General features: G+C 40.3%; 1 protein-coding gene across 1 annotated transcript in view; it reads right to left on the bottom strand.

Annotated features, from left to right (window-relative positions):
* Positions 1-20,984, bottom strand: part of LOC117521141 (piezo-type mechanosensitive ion channel component 2) — a 249,903-nt gene that overhangs the window by 27,826 nt on the left and 201,093 nt on the right. Inside the window, exons 29-39 of the mRNA XM_034182477.1 lie at positions 19,222-19,334; positions 18,911-18,979; positions 16,775-16,878; positions 14,890-14,988; positions 13,338-13,458; positions 13,139-13,216; positions 12,437-12,603; positions 10,682-10,875; positions 6,313-6,486; positions 2,809-3,420; positions 296-554 (exon numbers count right to left, since the gene is read on the bottom strand). Coding sequence (XP_034038368.1) covers positions 296-554; positions 2,809-3,420; positions 6,313-6,486; positions 10,682-10,875; positions 12,437-12,603; positions 13,139-13,216; positions 13,338-13,458; positions 14,890-14,988; positions 16,775-16,878; positions 18,911-18,979; positions 19,222-19,334 — 1,990 coding nt within the window. The remainder of the gene's footprint in view (positions 1-295; positions 555-2,808; positions 3,421-6,312; positions 6,487-10,681; positions 10,876-12,436; positions 12,604-13,138; positions 13,217-13,337; positions 13,459-14,889; positions 14,989-16,774; positions 16,879-18,910; positions 18,980-19,221; positions 19,335-20,984) is intronic.

Below are 20,984 nucleotides of genomic sequence, written 5' to 3'. Positions count from 1 at the left end.
GTACTGGGCACTCTGAGCTCTCACAAAAAACCCAAACAGGTTTCATAGCGGATTCTTCTGACTGCAAAAATTAGTACTACAGTTGTTTGCATTGGTTGTTGCATCTGTGTTGCTTTCACCCATTTTAATTTTGTGTCTATGAATCCCGTAAATCTAGATATGTGTAAAATATTATCACTAAATGCAAACAAGATAAAATGTACTCATTATGTATTTCACCCAAGGAGTTAGAAGATTTTCTCAAAAATCAGTGCGTCCTGTTTTGCAAATAAAATGGTCTTCTCTGTAATTATACTTCTGTATAGACGATGGCGGTCATCCAGTAACGCTTGCTTGGCCGAGGCACAGATAGCATAGCCCAGAGAAAGATGGTGGTGGGAAGAACCAGGGTGGCACAGGAGGCTGACACCATATGATTGATGATGATGACCAGGTAGCACACCATTTCCGAGTGAGCCACCAACATGTTGTACAGTGCGTAGCAGAGCTGGAGGATCAGAGGCTGGCTTTGGTAGAATTTCTCAGACTCTTCCAGCTCTTCGTCATAAAACATCCTGGAGAAAAGAGAAGGATGGGAATAATGAGGTTTTAATGCTTGATATCGATATTGTCTCTGAACCTAAATGATGACACAAGTCAGTGGATTTTGTTGCCTTTTTTAAAGTTATCACGCCTGTAACATCAGCTTGCAATTGCTCTTACACATCTCTCTCCATCATTCTCCATCAAATTATGTGTGAACAGACCAGCTCATCTCACAGAATCCAGATATGAACTTCTGTTACATACTGTATGCCACAACTATCTAAAAGGAGCAGTTTCAGCTGTAGATGTTGTTTATAACTGAGGAATTCCTACTTGCACAGTCATAGAATGATGGGACTTTTGGGGTGTTTACAGTGAAACTCAAACCATATTTAACTATTAAAGGCAGAAGGCCATTTTTGCACAATATGACCAGCCGACAAAACCATGAATGCTAGTAATGTGTGCAACAAGGGCATTATTTCAAATTGTAAATGTGATCCTGAATTTAAAGGTAAAAGTGTTGTAATTTCCCCCAGCTCTTTTATGTAAGATTCTGCCCCTTACCAAAAACCAAACCATTGTATTCCTCATTTTGAGTTTATTAAAGGTCACGTTAGAAACCAGGCCTGGGACCCTCACAGACAGTGTCCATCTTGTGAAAGGCCCGCAAAATGAGTCATACAACACTTTTTATACCTTGTGGGCATCACAGTAGGTGTGGTTTAGTGTCACATTTCTAATGTTACTGGCTCTCACCAACAGGGGGAGCTCTCCCTGTTTCTGAAACTTGCACATATGATGGAAGTGAAACTTCCAAAGAAATAACACAAACACTTGATAACTAACATAGAATAAGGAATTAGCACAGATATTATCTAACAGTGTCAAAAATTTATATTAACACATTTGATTACCGTTTGGAGTTTCATGTAGTTAATATTAACTGGTGCAAACACATTTTTATCTTTACTCATAACCCATAAAAGCGCTGACATTAAAGTATTACACAAGTGTTTTTAAGATGATGTACCATTGTAATACAGCTAATTGTAATCCAAATGATGCTTCGGACCTCATCTTGACAACCGGTGGTGTATGGTCTATAGCGCACAGTTCCATTTGGGGTGTGTCTGTGCAAACATTGCTATATAGGCAATGCAAAATCTCAGCACAAACCAGGGTGCTGGGAGCAAAAGTGTTGGATATAGTTACCTCATTAAATTATGGCAATGCTGTAGGCAGAACATAGAACAAACCAAACAGAGGGTCACCTCCACTGCCTTTAAGAAGCAAGTGTGCCCACGTGATTATGTTACAGGTGATCGTCAAGTGGTCATAGCAGTGGCCGTTTAATCCTCGATTCAAATGCCCGTCAGACTGGAAAATCATTCAGGGCCCTTGGTCAAGGTCTTGAATCTCCAAGTTGCTCCCAGTGTGTAGTACATGGCAGCACCCTGGCATCAAAATACGTGTGTGTGAGAGGCATCACTGTTGACCACGAAAGCGTAATATAAATCCAGTCCATTTGCCATTTACCTACTAAGACAGTGCACTCAGAAGAGAGAGGTTTTCTGAGGAAAAGAAGACTTTGTGAGCTTAGAGGATTCAACAGACAAAAGACATGTAATGATGGAAGTGTAGTGACTGCTGGATAAACACTTTTTGCATACTACGGCTATGCATGACGATTGGTCACACACCACCATGCCTGTGCCATAAATGTAAGGTGAGGCTGATTCCAGTGGTCTTTGAGAAGGACAGCTTGTGAAAAGTCTGGAATGGATGCAAGTATATGCACTGGTCCACACTGAAACCCATCACCTGCAGCACTTTTTAAGATAAAAACTGTTCATTATAACGCTAACTGAAAATACACTGTGGCACACTCTCTGGAGTGAGTCAGGTTTACTGTGTGTGGATGGAGTGTGTGATTAGTGTTTGGAATGTGTTTTTGTGTCAAATATAGGCTGTTACTCATCTTAATAATGTATTATCAACAGGCTAAGTTTGTGCTTCAAGATAGTTGTATTTTTTTGTAGTCTGTGGTACAAACGTGGTTTTATGCCAGACAATACCAATACCCAGACACTGTGCCTGATCACACCTTATTTTAAGACCAACATTCCCATGGGTGCACCGATGAGGTCAGTTCAGCTTGTTATTGGCACTACCTGTGAAAATCACAATTGTGTCATGTAGAAGCTATAGAGGACACTTGCACTGCACTGTGCAGTCCTTTGAGTCATCGGGACATAATGCCCTTTGTGATTTTAGACTTACTTGTTGAGCAGAAGTTCGCTGGCAGTCAGCTCAGTCGTCATAGAGGGCAGAAGAAGGTCTGACCTGCTGTCTGATTGGCTGTCTGGTGTCATTACCATCAACCTCTTTCTATCCATGTCACTGTCATCATCTGTGATTTCCAGACGGTCAAAACTGACTGCTTTGCTGTAGCTAGGAGGCACCTCAGCATCAGATGTCTTTGAAGCATCTGTATCTGGAGTGCACAGCAGTCCTGACTGCCTTTCAGTTTGCATGTACTCCTGCAGTTGTCCTCCGTCTTCATTCTCAGTAATGAAGTCCTTTTCCTGGGCAGAATCTGTTTCCTCCACCCTGATGGAGGGTCCCTCATCTGGCCCAAATGAATCCCAGGCACCTGCCTCTAACTCCTTTTCATCCGGTATCTCCAGTCCCACCTCACCCTCATTCTTGTCTTTCTCTCCGGGTTCTCCATCACTCCAGGGGCTGCTCTCAGCTCCTTGGCTGTCCTCCACCCGCTGAAAATCCCATGGAGATTGCTGCTTCTCCTCTCCTTGATCATGTTCATCCTCTACTTCCTCTATGGTGCCTGTGGTGCCCTGCCTGGAGTAGAGCGTCACACATTGGGTGGCTTCACTGCAGAAGAAACCAAACAGGAAATATTTATATATATAGCCATCCATCCATCCATTTTCTTCCGCTTTATCCGGAGTCGGGTCGCGGGGGCAGCAGCTCAAGCAAAGCCGCCCAGACCTCCCGATCCACACACACCTCCCCCAGCTCCTCCGGGGGAATCCCAAGGCGTTCCCAAGCCAGCCGGGAGATGTAGTCCCTCCAGCGTGTCCTGGGTCTTCCCCGGGGCCTCCTCCCAATGGGACGTGCCCGGAACACCTCTCCAGCAAGGCGTCCAGGGAGCATCCGGAAAAGATGCCTGAGCCACCTCAACTGACTCCTTTCGACGTGGAGGAGCAGCGGCTCGACTCCGAGCTCCTCCCGAGTGACCAAGCTCCTCACCCTATCTCTAAGGGAGCGCCCAGCCACCCTGCGGAGGAAACTCATCTCGGCCGCTTGTACTCGTGATCTCGTTTTTTCGGTCATGAGTCAAATCTCATGACCATAGGTGAGGATCGGAACGTAGATTGATCGGTAAATCGAGAGCTTTGTCCCCCTACTCAGCTCTCTCTTCACCACGACGGTCCGATACAGCGACCGCATCACTGCAGATGCTGCACCGATCTGTCTATCGATCTCACACTCCATCCGTCCCTCACTCATGAACAAGACCCCGAGATACTTAAACTCCTCCACTTGAGGCAAGGACACTCCACCGACCTGAAGAGGGCAAAGCACCTTTTTCCAGTCAAGAACCATGGCCTCGGATTTGGAGGTGCTGATTTTCATCCCAGACGCTTCACACTAGGCTGCAAACCGCCCCAGTGCACGCTGAATGTCCTGATTTGACTAATATATATATATATATATATATATATATATATATATATATATATATATATATATATATATATGTGGTCTGTTAGAAAACTATCCGACCTTTTTATTTTTTGCAAAAACCATATGGATTTGAATCACATGTGATTGCATCAGCCAAGCTTGAACCTTCGTGCGCATGCGTGAGTTTTTTCACGCCTGTCGGTTGCGTCATTCGCCTGTGAGCAGGCTTTGTGTGAGCAGTGGTCCACCCCTCTCGTCGGATTTTTATTGCGAATAAATGAGCTTTGCTGCATCAATTTTTTCCAGAAACTGTGAGAGACCTCCAGGTGGACACCATTCAGAAAATTCAGATGGCTTTCAGGGACGATTTTATGGGGATTACACAGATTAAGGAGTGCTCCAGCCGGTTTAAAGACCGCCCACAGCGTCTGAGAGCGCGGCGCACTCCGAGCACCGATCGACAGCCTGACACCCTGCTGAAACAACCAGATCATTTCCAACGTGAAGGCTTTGTTGATCCGGGACGTCGTCTGACTTCCACAAAAATGGCAGAAGATGTGGACATCAAGACTTTTTCGGCACATTCCACTGTTACAGAAAGAGAAGCGGAGGGATGCGCCACCGTGCCGCTCATGGCGTGGAACAAAAGCACCTCCGTGTTGGTCTCACAGGACGGCTTTCAGATGGCTTTCAGACGGCTTTCGGTGCCCCAACATGTCCTGTGAGGCTTCATCACGGCATTGCTTTGCGCCATGCGGCTCCACCGCAACGCGTGGAATTCCTCCGCACGTCTGTCTCAATGTGCTGAAAAAGTGCAGATGTCCACGTCTTCCGCAATTCCTGTGGAAGTCAGACGACGTCCCGGATCAACACAGCGTCCAGTGTGGAAATGAACGGCACATTCCACTGTTACAGGAGTTTTTGTCATGGAAAGAGGAGCAGAGGAATTCCGCGCGTCGCTGTGGAGCCGCATGGCGCAAAGCAGCACCGTGATGAAGCCTCACAGGACATGTTGTGGCATGTCCAGCTCATGCACAATTTCTCGGATAGTCACACGACTGAAAAGCTACCGAAAGCCATCTGAAAGCCATCTGAAAGCCGTCCTGTGAGACCAACACAGAGGTGCTTTTGTCTTGCGCCATGAGCGGCACGGTGGCGCATCCCTCCACTTCTCTTTCCATGAAAAAAACTCCTGTAACAGTGGAATGTGCCGAAAAAGTCTTGATGTCCACGTCTTCTGCCATTTTTGTGGAAGTCAGACGACGTCCCGGATCAACAAAGCCTTCACGTTGGAAATGATCTGGTTGTTTCAGCGGGGTGTCAGCCTGTCGATCGGCGCTCGGAGTGTGCCGTGCTCTCAGATGCTGTGGGTGGTCTTTAAACCGGCGGGTGCACTCCTTAATTTGTGTAATCCCCATAAAATCATCCCTGAAAGCCATCTGAATTTTCTGAATAGTGTCCACCTGGAGGTCTCTCACAGTTTCTGGAAAAATTTGATGCAGCAATGCTCCAAATAGTTCTGACATTTATTCGCAATAAAAATACGACGAGAGGGGTGGACCACTGCTCACACAAAGCGTGCTCACAGGCGAATGACGCAACCGACAGGCATGAAAAAACTCACGCATGCGCACGAAGGTTCAAGCTTGGCTGATGCAATCACCCGTGATTCAAATCCATATGGTTTTTGCAAAAAATAAAAAGGTCGGATACTTTTCTAACAGACCACATATATATATGTGTGTGTGTGTGTGTGTGTGTGTGTGTTCAAAAAATTAACAATATTATCTCTCTTCAATGAACAGAAGGAAGAAAACAAATTTTAATCCCCAAAAGATCATTTTTCCAACTGAAATAGAAAGGCTGTTACTCAGTTATTAATAAGCCAAAAACTAAAAAAGACAAAAATGTTCAGTGTTAGTGTATTAGATGTGATTTGAAATGTTTTTTGCAATGTCAGAAAAACACCATGTAATTCATCAACTGAACGTGATGTTTAAACAATGAGACAAAGCGAAGCCATGCATGAGACATGTGCATAATCGTCATTACAATGTGTGTGTTTATGGGTGACACCTGGACACTAAGCTGCTCCCACTGTCCATTGATGAATTGGACATATCAAGGCCATGCATCTTTCGCAGTTTGGGCCTGGCACGCTCACTGGTTTTGGGAACGCACTCTGGCATTCCGTCAAGGTCATCCAGAGTGGACTGGCGAGAAAACAGCATGGTGGCCTCAGTGTAGGCGCTGAGAGGCGATGAGATTGACAGATGGAATGGTAAGTGAGAAGACAAATGAAAGCAGGATGTAGGACACAGTATATGTCTACTGCTTTTTTAAAACCTTTATTTCAACTTTAAAATAAATGTCATCCTCAGCAGTCAGTGAAGTGGTTGAAGATGTAATGGCTTAAAGTTAATAAATATCCCGCTATATAATACAGACACTTTGCAGAACCTACCCACAGCTTTAGGAATCTATGAATTGATTTGTTCCGGGAACATGATGGCTTGCAAATGGGCAGAGAATTGGCATGACTCAGCATGAGATGATGCATTCAACAAACCTCAGGAATGAATACCTTTACAACATATTCTCTATATAACAATGAGTAAACAATATTTGTAAAATTAGCCACTGCAGAATCGATACACTGATCAAAATTTTTTTATTATCTTTTATGGTTGTGAGATGACCACAATTACATAAAGACATCTACATTAAAATCAAACCTATGATAATATAAATACACAAAGGGAATTAGAAACAAGGTTTTCTAGCACAGCGGGCAGCTCAGTGGGATAATGAATTGGGCTACCTGTAAGTAGACCTGGGTTTGATTCCTAATCATGGTACTTGTTTCTGTGCTTGGACAAGACACTTTAGCTGCGTCATCACAGTCCACCCAAGTGTAAATGGGTACCGGTCTTGGCCGGCAAAGTAATTTGCGATGGATTTGACTCTCATCCACATGGTGCTACGGGATTCAAGGATAAGCACCAGCCTAAATGTGCCTCAAAGCCTACACAGAACTTATTCTGTATAGGTTTTCTGGTTTCTATGCTTATTTATCTTTATATATACACTCATAGTTTGGTTTGCAATAATAAATGTAAATGAATTTCAAATTTTGGCAGGGTGGCTTAGTGGTTAGCACTGTTGCATCACAGCAAGAAAGGTCCTGGGATGGCTTTCGCCTGGTCCTTTCTGTATGGCATTTGCATGGTCTGCCCATATTCATGTGGGTTCCCTCCAGATGCTCTGGCATCCTCCAAGGTTAGGTGAATTGGTGACACTAAATTGTACATGCATGTGTGTGTATGTATTTATCTGTCTATATGTGGCCCTGCAATAGACTGGCATCCTGTCCAGGGTGTACCCCACCTCACGCCCTATGACTGCTGGGATAGACTTCAGCCTCCCGTGGCCCTTGATTGGAGTAAGCAGGTATACAGAATGGATTTCAAATTTCCTTAAATCTTCCACTGATCTTCAGAAATGATTCTGTGTTAGTGAGCTCATCCCCAAATTTTTCATATAGATGCATTCACATTCTTAGCTAAAGTGACCTGAATCAGATTTTTGTGCGTCATAAGACACTCATCTGATCTTATTATTGTAATGTGTGTACATAACAACAAAACAGACCATTGTTACATTGTCAATGCGCATGCTCAGTAGTGCGTAAATCTCACGTGACTAAGCGGGAACTCCCACCTCTGCTGTCGGCATGGGGAGCATTAAGTACTTATTCGTCCAAAAGACGTAAGAGTAGCGGCTCTCGCAGCTTATTCCACAGGGTGCTGTTCTACTAGGATGAAATGACTCAATCCGGCTTGCCTCTTAAAGTTTGCCTTTATAAAGTGCAGAACTGGCAACCCGCCTGAAAATGAAAGTAAAGTACTGTGCTCTCTGCCAGAAGTTCTGCAGCTTACATTGCGCATTTTACTGTTTTTAAACACTTGAAATTTATTTAATTTAACCTTTATTTAACCTGGTTAGTCTCATTGAGATTGAGACCTCTTTTGCAAGGGAGACCTGGACAATTGTAAAGTTTCCAATTCACCAAAACTGCATGTCTTTAAATGTGGGTGGAAACCGAAGCAGCCTGAGGGAACCCATGCAAACAACAGGGAGAGCATGCAAACTCCACACAGAAAGGTCACAGGTGGGAATCAAACCCGTGACCTTTTTGCTGTGAGACAACAGTGCAAACACTAATCCACCGTGCTGCCCCCCCCCCCCCCCCCCCAAAAAAAACTGAGTTGGTGTTTTCTGTTCATGAGGACCGGAGAAGTACACTTCAATGGTTTTGATGAATGAATGGAACGTTGCATTTTTTTTCTTGTTCTGCAGTCTGCAGAATGAGACACTTCCTGATTGAAAAATCTGCTTTTTTTCCGTCTTTCCTCTCAAACACAGCTATCATTTGTGCACAGCACATTTGAATCAAAATATTAAATGTAGTTTCACACAATCTATTTTTACTGTTGTAATACTGAATGATTTTCACAAATAAAGCCGTGACAAAAATGTGCACACAGTGCGTACAGGATTACAGCTGATGGCGCCAATGTTATCTACTAAATATCGTCTTAGGGCCCGGTCACACGCCACACGGCACACAGCGATAGCTGAATGAAGGAAAAAAAGTCACAAAGTCACAAATCGTTGAGAAAAAGTGGACAAATGAACCTGCACTTCTCCCATCACCGAAAAGCCTGCGAGTCCAGAGCACATAAAAGAACGAAACAAAACCGAAACTGACAAAAGAAAAACAAAGCGAACAGCGACCTTGACACTTTAAACAAAATCAAAACAAAACATTCATGATGACGTGACTTGACAGCAGGTATCAGACCAAGCGCCAGCCTGTGATCATTTTTGCAGCCAGCCTGTGCTCTGCACAGCACCTGCAGGTGCGAGATCTGGTTGTCTTGACAACAGGTTTGTCTTCACAACAACAACGTGTGCGCACATGCACGTTCCTGCCACAGATGGCAAGCGAACGCGTGCACAGCCATTTGTGGCTGTGTGCACAGCCTCTTCAGCCACAGGCTGCATAATTAGTAGTTGATAAAAAATTCTTGCCGCTACTGTTTCTGTATGACAATGTTTCTTTTCGTACCACACATGGACGAGTCACGTTCAGCTCGTCTGATCTTTAGTTATTGATCCGTTCAGATATTGTCAATGTTCGTGCAAGACGTCAGACGTGGGAGGTTGGATGAAGCTGGACGGCAGTCAAGCGGAACGTTGATGGTACGGGAACTACGCAAACTATGAGGAACGGTCAAGACAAAAAGCAAAACGGAATACAGACGAACTGAAGTTGTCGTCGGGATTCGTTCACATTTTTGAAAATTCTGACAAAGTGCCAGCTACAGGAACAAACCTGGACGACGGTTCAACAATGTCTCCGAAAGTCAACCTAAGTCCAGATTGCTTGTTTCATTTTGCTTCGGTGTCCTTTGTTAGTGCCGTGTGACCGGGGCGTCATAATTCCGATTGTCACATCTGGAACATGTTTAAGGGACTTTGCCCACCTTTCTTTAGGCCAGTTACAGGCATTTCTCACAGTGTTGTCCATAGATTCAGTCATATCCGTGTAATTACATGTGAGGATGTGCGTCCGCATTAAAAGGCGATGCACCCCATGGCGTTCTACTTGAGCGACTTGTGGACTACTCAGTGCACATGCGCCAAACAATGTAACAACGGTCTATTAAATTTAATGGAGAAACAGTCACAACTGATCTTTTACGTGTCATGTGAAGATGCTAAAATCAGACTTATTTTGCATCAGATTTGATTAAAATGCATACACGTGGCTATTTAAAATCTAATTCAGATAGGGTTTATATCTATCTGCCAGTGTAACTGCTGTGTCAACGGTCAGATCACTTACAGATGTGAATGAGGCCTCTGCAAGATCAAATTTGACCCTCCCCCAACCCAAAGTCTGATTTCAGTCATTTCTGCCAATAATGTGATCACAGGGTAAAGTGCAAAGGTTATTTTTGCATACAATCGAGCACTAAATGCGTTTCCGTGGTGCTGTGAATGCAAGGAAACGCAGTACCAGTGCATACTCACAGACCTGACTTGACCAGAGCCTATCACTAAACTGACTACTGAATAAGTACCCCAGCAAAAACATTATGATCTCATGTTACAAAACAGAAATGGAAGACTGTCACCATAATATGTCTTCTAAAACTCTATGTAATTATATTTTGTGTTTTGCCTGAATGCATTTGGAATTAAATACAGTATATAGCCAGAGTTACAGAATCATACAAAATTCAAGTGCGATGACACAACAAAACTAAGTCATTCTGTTGTTGTTGTCTATTCAACCACTGATCAGCACAGTGTAAAACATTTCATGAAGGTGATCCGTTCACTTTCCCGTGCTGCACTGCTGACAGGATCTATGTACCTGGACATGCTGTCTCTAGAGGCAGTGGAGTCCTGGCTTTCCATGCGGTAGCCTCCTTTCCTCCTTTGTCCCCTCTGGGAACTGGAGCCTGAGTCCTCCTCACTAAGCTGGTCCAGGCTGGACTGCCTGGACATGTTGAGCCTCATGGCCTTTTGATAGTAGATATGGATGCTCTCTCTGGATGGCACATTTCCCTAGAAGGCAAAGAGGACTTTACTGCTTGTTCACTCTAACAATATGTTTAATTTATTTGTTAACTAGTGCAGTGCCCATTTGCCCTATTGAGGTTTCAAATCCCATAAAATCTCGCAAAACCTCGGAGACTTTGCCGCACTGCGAGATGTCATTGACATTGAAAACTGCATTCAGACGCTCTGATCAGGCTGCACTTGAACGGCTGCACACGGACAACAGCATGAACATTGCAACATAAAACTCTTTGTATATTGTGCCTAAAACTCTTGTGAATATATTCTCTGAGTTTAGACATTGTTATTGTGTTTGTTTTATGTAAAAATGCCAGAAGCTCAGGTTGTTGAGTTGCTGTGAGCTGCGATCGCTTCCTGTTCATGTCATTCTGGGGTTAATGTGAAGTTTGATCTGTTTCTCCTGGTTGTTCCAGAGGAATATACATAAAATGTCTGAAATTCGGTTTGTGTTTATGAAGTTCCACACAGATTAAACATAGCATACACGGATTATTTGGAATATTTGTTTTAGCAAGTTTTCAGGGTGTAATGCATGCAGTGTCTTAATAACGTGATGAAAAGCATAAAAAAACTATGTTTTGTTAGTATAATGTTCATTTGCAACTGCCGTCATGTGGATTCTCTTTGTTATTTAGACCACAGTAACTATCTGGCACACAGAGAATTATGGGATATCTCAATAGGGTGAATAGGAAGTTTATATTCCGATAGAAAATTGGGAGCTAAAAATCAATATCAATATTGATACTGCAATATCATATATCAATACCGCATATTAATCCCTAATACCACCACCAGACCAACTGCATTCTAAATAAAGTGTGAAATTGCTATTACCAGAATGCAGCGCTTTCAAATTCCACCAGTTGTAATATAAATAATAAAAAAATAAAAAATCATAACCAATGAAATTCCTGTACAGTATTTAGCACAGTGCTTTAATTTTCCAAAAATAATTTACTGGTATCTCCGATTCTACCAAATTGCAGACCCTACTACTCTACTTTATATATATATATATATATATATATATATATTTAAGTTAGTGGTTTTATATGACACAATAAACAGAACATGGAAACAACTTTTGTCTCTGTCCTACAAAACCTCCGTTTTGTAGGACAGAGACACCACGAAGGGTGTCATCTTGGAAGTACTAATGTTACAATGTCCAAAAAAAAAAAGGTTTAATGTCAAAATAAAGGTTTTGAAAATGAATCCTCAAAATTTTCATAATAAAGGATGCATATCATCATGCCATGCACAAACCATATCCGAAAGCCGAGGCTGATCTGACAAACAGAGAGATATGCGAGCCACACACACACACACACACACACACACACACACACACACACACACACACACACACACACACACACACACACACACACACACACACACACACACACACACACACAGATAATTCTTGCTTTATAGATAGAATATTATGAAAGGAATAGGATTTGGACAATTTGCAATTCAAAATATAAACAGAATGCAGACTTAAATGTCATTCAGAAAACACCGCAGAGTTTAAGGGTACCTTTTTGACCTCTCTGGTCAGCATGCAGCGCTCAATACGCAGGACAGTGGAGATGTCCACATACTCCCTGCACACATCATTCATCCACTTTGTGAAGCTGTCCACAGTCGTCTGGAACAGGACCCACGTGAACTTGATTATGTTGAACACTCGCTTGATGATGTTATCTGATAAAGGACATATAAATTTAAAGAACAAATGTAGAGTGCTAGACTCTCACCTTGTCCAAATCCAACTTATCTATCTATCTATCTATCTATCTATCTATCTATCTATCTATCTATCTATCTATCTATCTATCTATCTATCTATCTATCTATCTATCTATCTATCTATCTATCTATCTATCTATCTATCTATCTATCTATCTATCTATCTATCTATCTATCTATCTATCTATCTATCTATCTATCTATCTATCTATCTATCTATCCCTAGATATATATCTAGATCTACAGGGTGAACACAAAAACACTCCTTGGTTTCAAATGTTCATAATATCAAAAGTTACATGAATAATTTTGGTTTCTATAGTTGCAGAAACTCATCGAGTTTTCTGCTGTTTTGCAGATTCTTCTTCAAAATTGTAAAATTATCCTGTAACTTTTAATATTATGAACATTTGAAACCAAGGAGTGTTTTTGTGTTCACCCTGTATATATCGATACACACATGCGTACACACACACACACACACACTAACCTGGACCATCAGATTTCTTCTCCTCTCCCTTTTCTTGCCCGTCTGACAGTTCACCAACTTCAATGGCCACATGACCTGCTGAAGTATAGTCAAAAACACGTAATTGTGGTTGATGCAATCTGGAATTCATTCTAACCCACATTAAGCAATATTATACCATATATCACACGGTGTGCTCCCCCCCAAACAGCTCACTTACAATCTTTCTTGGTTTTCCTGTGTTTTACTCCCTTGGTGTATTTCTTCCAAAATTTGCGTTTTTCTCTGTTTCGTTGCCTCAGAGCTGCTTTAGGGTCTGTGATCCAGGCGTGATAAAGAAACTGAAGAATAGAAAGTAAGTTCAGTATGATTGAACGGATGCAGCATAGAACTCACTGAGGACAATTATGGCAGAAAAACAACAGAAAAATGACGACTGACTGTAATGTTTTAGGACATTATATACAAATCATGCAGAGATATGATTCTGCACCACCCAATAACGTAAATCCATCTATTTGTAGCAGAATTTCATGAAAAATTAAGAGAATTGAAACTTGAGTAATCTACATGTAATCTGTTTTTGTTGTTGTTGTTATTTGTTTGGTTTTTACTTTTTTAAGTCATCAATATGCAATTTGCGAAAAGAGATAATACGTATAAAAATTCTGTTTTTGTGTACATATTGGAATTTTAAGACGTTTACCCAAAGAGAAAAAAACCATTTTTGAATGCAATAAATAACCAAATTTAAAAAAATAATAATTCAAAATCTCTATGTCTGCTTATTATTCTCTTTCAGGCATTATTATCCATTTGCATTACTGCATAATTTAAAGCCTCCTGATTCTCACAGATCTGATTTTGGTGTTTCATTTATTTCATTAACAAAGAAGCATTTTTAAAATCCCTGATGCCTGATAATTGCTTTAGTGCATATGCTGAATACTGTTTATTATATTTAACAGTGATCAACTGTATATAACAGGCAAACAACCACAGTTTGCACTCAATGAATATAACTGACAATAACAAATCATACAATTGTTTGTACCTATATAATAATTTAAAGTCTGTTCCTAGTTGTGAACATGGAACATGGAATAGGACTGAAGATTTCCTCATCCTGTGCAAGAATTCCCTTTTTCCATACAGAAGTGACAAATGCCAAGAAAAATACCGACTTTACAATTTGCTGAGATATTATCATGCTACCTAGTGTTTGTAAAGCGCAAAATGGACACATTTAACTCTTCTATCCACACACGCATCTCCACCAAGAGCAGCCATATTTGTTTTTGTTGTTGGGTTTCCAGCCTATCATTTTCTTACTCCCTACACAGGGCATAGTTTGGGCTATATTTGAATACAGTATCCTGTACAACACTAGTTATAGACTCAAATCTAATACTTTGCACTTTCTCTTTCATTACAACATTATTTGTTAATTTATATCAAGGTGCAATGTAAGATTACAGCTCACATTCATGCAAATCACTTAAAGCAAAGCTGGCAGAAACTAGCATGCAAAAACAGAAAGGTGATTACATTTCAATTCCAGGTCAAATTCAATCATTTATGTCAATTTAGTGTGCCTTTGCTTTTAGGCCAACACTGATCAATACATTTATTCATGTACTGTGTGTTTAACATTTGGCTACTTGAGCAGAGCCTGGAACATGATCTGGAAAGGCAGCTGTTGGTGTGCAGTTGACTTGAGCTGTCAGATGTTCACACAAAAAGCAAGCTGTGACACTTCTGGAAGTGAATACCTTGCCTGCCTTTATTATATACTGCAGTACAGTTTTAGGCAGTTTAATGATAGACTTGGGCAAAGCCAGTACAGCAGAGACAAACTTCCCAATAGCTCGCTATAAAGAGAGGACAGAGTGGGAGAAGGTTAGTAGCATGCCAGTTGATATTGTTATTGGCATTAACATCAAAAACAATCTGTTAGTAGATATATGAGAAGAAGTGAAGTTTAATAGTTCTGGACATAAATTAACCTCAAAACATGAGTTAGTGATGTAAAAGTATTTTTTATGAACTGACATTAAAAAGCAGCAATGCCACAATTGAAATTATGAAAATAAATAACCAAAAGTGCGTCACTATCAATAGTGCAGCAGATAAGAGAATATTTAGAGCAGAATACTGCAAATGGTGATAAAAGCATCAAATTCAGCAGAAATACTCCTTAGACATTCCTCTTTTGAAAAAAGCAATTGGCCACTTGAATTTTTAGTCAGCATTCAGGTAGAGGTCAATTGAAGAATTACACAGGGGTCAAAATTAAAAGAAGCTCCAATCATATTGAAACCTATACCACATGATTTACCTGATCATAAAGATTCCAAAAAGGTATAGTTTGGACTATCTGTGACTGAATTCTATGGAGTTATGGGATAAAAACAGCAAGAACGGTGACAAAGGTCAGTGTCAGTTTGTACAGGGGTCAAAAGTTAAAGTTGCTCCAATTTTGGTAAAAAGTGATGCAAATTATTAGTTGATTTAACAGGGTTTTAAAAAAGAATAGTTTGGAGCATGTATCATGCTTAGTTATCACGTTACGAGGTAACATATGTCACATGTCATAGGACGTTGCCAATGGACGTTGACCTTGTTTGACCTTTACTTTGGAGACCAAGCATTCAACACTGCCAAAACTACTCCATTTATTAATCCTATTAGCTTAACCAATAATTTGCATCACTTTTTACCAACATTGGAGCAACTTTAACTTTTGATCCCTGTACAAACTGAAACGGACCTTTGTCACCATTTTTGCTGTTTTTATCCCATAACTCCATAGAATTCAGTCACAGATAGTCCAAACTATACCTTTTTGGAATCTTTATGATCAAGCAAATAATGTGGCATAGATTTCAATATGATTGGAGTATCTTTTAATTTTGACCACTGTGTAATTCAACTGACTCCTACCTGACCACCGATTGAAAATTCAAGTGGCCAATCGTTTTTTTCAAAAGAGGAATGTCTAAGGAGTATTTCTGCAGAATTTGATGCTTTTAATCACCATTTGCATGATTGTTTCAGTTATCTGCTGCACTACAAAAGTTAATGTATACTTAAGTAATACTGCTCCGAATGATGTGGTAAGCAGTATTTTCTCGCTTATAAAGACGCATGATATTTTATATATTTGGCAAAAAGAAAAAAACGTGCTTGCTAAAAAGTGATGTCAGGAAGCACCCTGATGTCTTTGGTACTAGATCCATCCATAAAATCCTTATCTACTGCTATATTTTTGGAATAATATGTATCAAATGAGCAATTAGTTCAGGAGACACAGTGGATGCATACTACTTCCATTGTGAGGGAATGTCAGCTGACATTTTGTCAATGTGTTTTGCTAAGCATGATCTAGCATGAAGGTGCCTCAGTGTTGATTAACTCAGTAAATGGAAAATATGAAGGCAAATATTCCTAGACCTGACAAAAATTTGAATCTACATGGTGTAGCCACCATTTCACAGTATAATCTGAGCAACGCTTGTATGCTGGTTCCCTTATTCCCCCCAAGTCCTTTGTCTGATTTCCATCAAATGTGTCACTAGGCTCAAAGAACAAAATCTTTTTCACAAATTTGCACTAATTTTTCCTTGGAACCGATGGACACATAAGCAAACACCAGACCTGAAATGCTGACTTCTTTGGTGTTTCTTCCTCCTTTTTGTCCTCTTCCTCCTCTTCTTCCTCACTGTCAGTTTCAAACAAGTAATAATCTCCACTTCTAACCACTGAAGGGCAGAAGGTAAAGTGCAGTTGCTGTCATTCATTGTTTTGTAAGATACAATAATAAGTGACAGTGAAGGCACCATTCCTGTAACGTATGAAATATTAGAAAAATGCAACAACGTCTTAACTGGCTAAAAGCTAATTTATTAGTAAGTCTTCACCACTTAACTAAATTATCTTAAATGAAACATCATATGAATAAAAGAATAAACTGGAGAAAACACAAAGTATCAAAAATATTAGTATAAGCACAAAGTAGATTCTTAATCCAGAAGCACAGTCGTGACTAAGGTAATTAACAGAGCAGATGTTTCCAGCCTAGTCAAGTGTTAGAGACAATGGGATATACAAGGCTGAGTTATGTCCTTGAACAGAACCACAGGTTGTGGGAAGTGAGGGTGGATGCTGGGATATGAAGCTCAAACATCAAATGGCATACAGATAAAATGGAGAAATAATTTGGAAAATGTGATCTGGGGGTGGAAAAATATATATCAGACATGAGGTCACACCAAACAGGCAACACATGTATTAATTCACAAATTTTTATTTAATTTTTTCACCCTCTTGTTTTGAACCATACATTATGCGTCATATTTTCCATACTATAAGTTGCTTTTTTAAACAAGTCACGGAGGTCCTGCGACATGCTTTCTGAAGAGCCTTGTACATGAAAAATACTGCTTTACCATTTTTGGCCACAAGATGACAATATCTACATGAGTCACAAGCTGCTCCTGTACACTGAATGAAGTACTGTGATTCACAGTCATAAGGAGCGGAAGGTGGTCTTTATATACCATTAAGCTAGACACCAAAAACATCACTAAAGAAGAAAAGGAAGAAGAAGAAGCTGTCAATAAGAAAAAAAAAGTTATTTGTCTTTGAGAATGAGCAAAATTAAGAAATCATGCTCTCAAACTGAAAGACCGTGCTCTGGAAAAAAGGGGGAAAATAACTTTTATATTACTTGGCACAACACTTGCTTGGATTGTGTGACATAACAACAACAGTCTCTTTTACATATGTTTTGCAAAGTTTTCAAGTATTTAATTACATAACACATATATGTCACCAGTGGTTGTCTGTTCAGTGGTCCCAAAAAACATTTGCTTATGTTTTGTGTCTCATAAAGTAAAGTAGGTCATTAGCTTCTGGTTGTTAACCCAATGGTCGTGTTTTAAATAAATAATGTGCCAGTTTTCATATGTTTAATTGCACTGCATGTTTACCTAACCTATGATTGTATGTTCAGTGTTCACTATAAATAAAACAATAATTACATTAATTTTGCTTCCTGATGCATGAAGAGGTGGCACCACACTTCAAAAATAAAAGTGACTTATAGACCAGTGATACTTATATATGTCTTTTTTCTCCTTCATGATGCACCTTTGGAAAGATGCAATGAACACTCTGGTGCAACCTACAGTCTAGAAAATATGGTGGTCTATAGTTCAGGTTTGAAGAGTCATCTCTGGAGGGAAAGTTCACGTTTCTGTTCAAGGTTTTGCTGTGTTACACCTGTTTGTGATCATGTCTACAGGCAAAGAATGAATAAACTTTAAATCCTTTACTCCTGTATTGAGAATAAAGGCAGTTTGACTTCATGTCTTTGCACAAAAGTGTGTTATAACAGAGTGATTCTCTACTGCAGACTCTGCAGGTAAGACCAGCGATTGTAGTTGTTTTTTAAACATCAAATATGAACCTCCAGCCATGAGTCCTTTTCGCTTGCGTCACTGTATCATCATGTCTATTTAAGGTAACCCTGCTGTGTTCCAATATTGACACAGTTTTATGGAATCTTTCTGAAACTGAAGTGCCTCTTCACACACAGTGTACAGTTACACGAGATCTGCAGGCAACAAGGGCCCTCAAATAGAGACGGAAAAGGACTAAAGTCTGGATGGAACAACAATATGCTGGTGCCTTCAGAGCCCAGTGGCAGTATGACAATCCTCAACATTCTGGTCAAGGACACAAGGGCCAATCAGAGTGGAGGAAGAGAAAGAGGGGTGGGCGTAAACCTACTGGAAGCATGGTCAACCCACGGCCTCCACCACTGCTTTTTTTTGGTCTTGGCTTTCGTTCGCTGTGCTCCTAAAATTTCACAAATACATCAATGCAACATTTCATAAGCAAGCATGAACAATCTATTGCTATTTTACCAATCTGATCTTTTAGATGAAAACACGCTATTATTATGCCACAAGGCTGCACACTACATTCATTATAGGGATGAAAGATCCAGTTTACTGGAGCAGCACAACCAATCATCATAGTTCTAATTCAATTTATAGCAACAAGTGCTCAGGGAGAGGCACCGGCAACGTTTTTCATACCATCATCATCATCCTGCATGAGGGACTGTCCGTCTCCAGATTCTTGCGCCATGCTCAGCATCTTCTCTTTGCCCCTCTTAAACTTTTGCTGTCTCACCTTAATGCGTTCCATCCTGATTAGATCAGAGCGACGATGAAGAGACAGGATGTATCGACACAGGAGAACATCACTGACGGTCTAACAGACTGATCACAAACATATCCAGGCATCATATAGAAATTAGTCCATGTTATGTAACAGTGGAGCGCTCATTAGGGTGCGAGAGTGAATGTTATCAGAGCGCATGAGTAACTCCTGCTATAACTGTAAGTGGTGGAAATACATTGACTTTTTGTAGCATGGCGATACAGTCAATAGGGAATCTTATCCTGTCGACTGAGCCAGCAACTGCTGTTAAAACACACCAGAGTTCAGACAAGTTTATTTATTTCTTCACTAAATTTGACATACTAGTGCAGTGCCCATAGGAAGTTTGCATTCCTACAGAAAATTGGGAGCTTAAGTAGATTTCTCATGGATGGTCGTATGAGGCTGTGTTTGAAGGTGGGATGTACAAAGAGGTGTACCTATGTTATATTATATTATTATTTGAATAGAATATTTCATATTGTTTTTAAAAAAATCAGTTTTATTATCAATTATATGAAAATAAAAGGATTCCTATTAAACAGGTTATTGTAAGAGACTTAAACAAAATTAAAGAGAACATTTAGAATATTTTAAAGAGCAAATCAGTATCCCACCTCCTGAACACAGTTATTTAAACTTGAACTCACAGCAAATATAAGATTTTATTCAGCTTATGTACTTAATGAAACATTGTACAAATTGTGAGAAAATATAATATTTTATTAATTTTATGTACTTACTGAAATGTACAAATTGTTGCAAATTTGTTGTTGTTATCAAAAACATTTTTTAAGCTAATGTCTCCTCAGTGTTGTCAAGTTAAACTCAGTCACAAGGAACACTGACAGCATGCCTTTCACAGTAAAAGTATTTGCTGGGATGATGGCATTAAAAGTTTTATTGTGAAATGGCGTGAGCAACATGAACTTTCTGATGTTTAACTTTGCTACCACTAACATCAGCAAGCCACACCATCTTGGAAGTACGAATGTTACAATGTTAATCAAAATAAAGGTTTTTAAATTTAATCCCCAAAATTTTCAGAATAAAGGATGCACATCATCGTGCCATCCGCAAGCCATATCCGAAAGCTGAGGTCGATCTGACAAACAGTCAGAGAGATATGTGAGCCACATCCCCACACACAAATGTTTCAGTGCTTCATTCTATGTAAAAACCAACACAAGTGAATGTAACGTGTGTATTGGTGTTTACACATAAATGTGCTTTTGTGAAATATGTCATTTTTTTCCATTTGTTAAAAAAAGGCATTTATAAAACTGAAAAGTCTATTAAGTTGTGATTCAGGTCGACAACTGTGTGATATAACCAGAGTCAACATTAATGAATTAGTATCCCTTTGGGCATCTGTGCATATTTTCACTTTGTATATTTTAAGAGTTGACATTAATGTAGTCATTCTATCCAGATTCATTTGATTTATAAATCAAAACCATAAGTCAAACCTGCTTTCCTTTTCAAGATGTCTGCCTCACGGCTGGACCGCTGTATGCTGTCAAGGTAAATGACGCTTCCCTACAGCAGTGGGCAGGGCGCACAAAGATAGAAGCGCTGATTCATTGGTTGTGTTTGGGTTTGTGATCGCCATTGATTCTATCAGAAGCGTTGGCGG

This window comes from Thalassophryne amazonica, chromosome 12 (genome assembly GCF_902500255.1).
Source record: "Thalassophryne amazonica chromosome 12, fThaAma1.1, whole genome shotgun sequence".
NCBI classification, from domain to species: Eukaryota; Metazoa; Chordata; class Actinopteri; order Batrachoidiformes; family Batrachoididae; genus Thalassophryne; species Thalassophryne amazonica.
The sequence above is the reverse complement of the archived record's forward strand: the minus strand, read 5'-3'. Positions and strand labels throughout refer to the sequence as shown.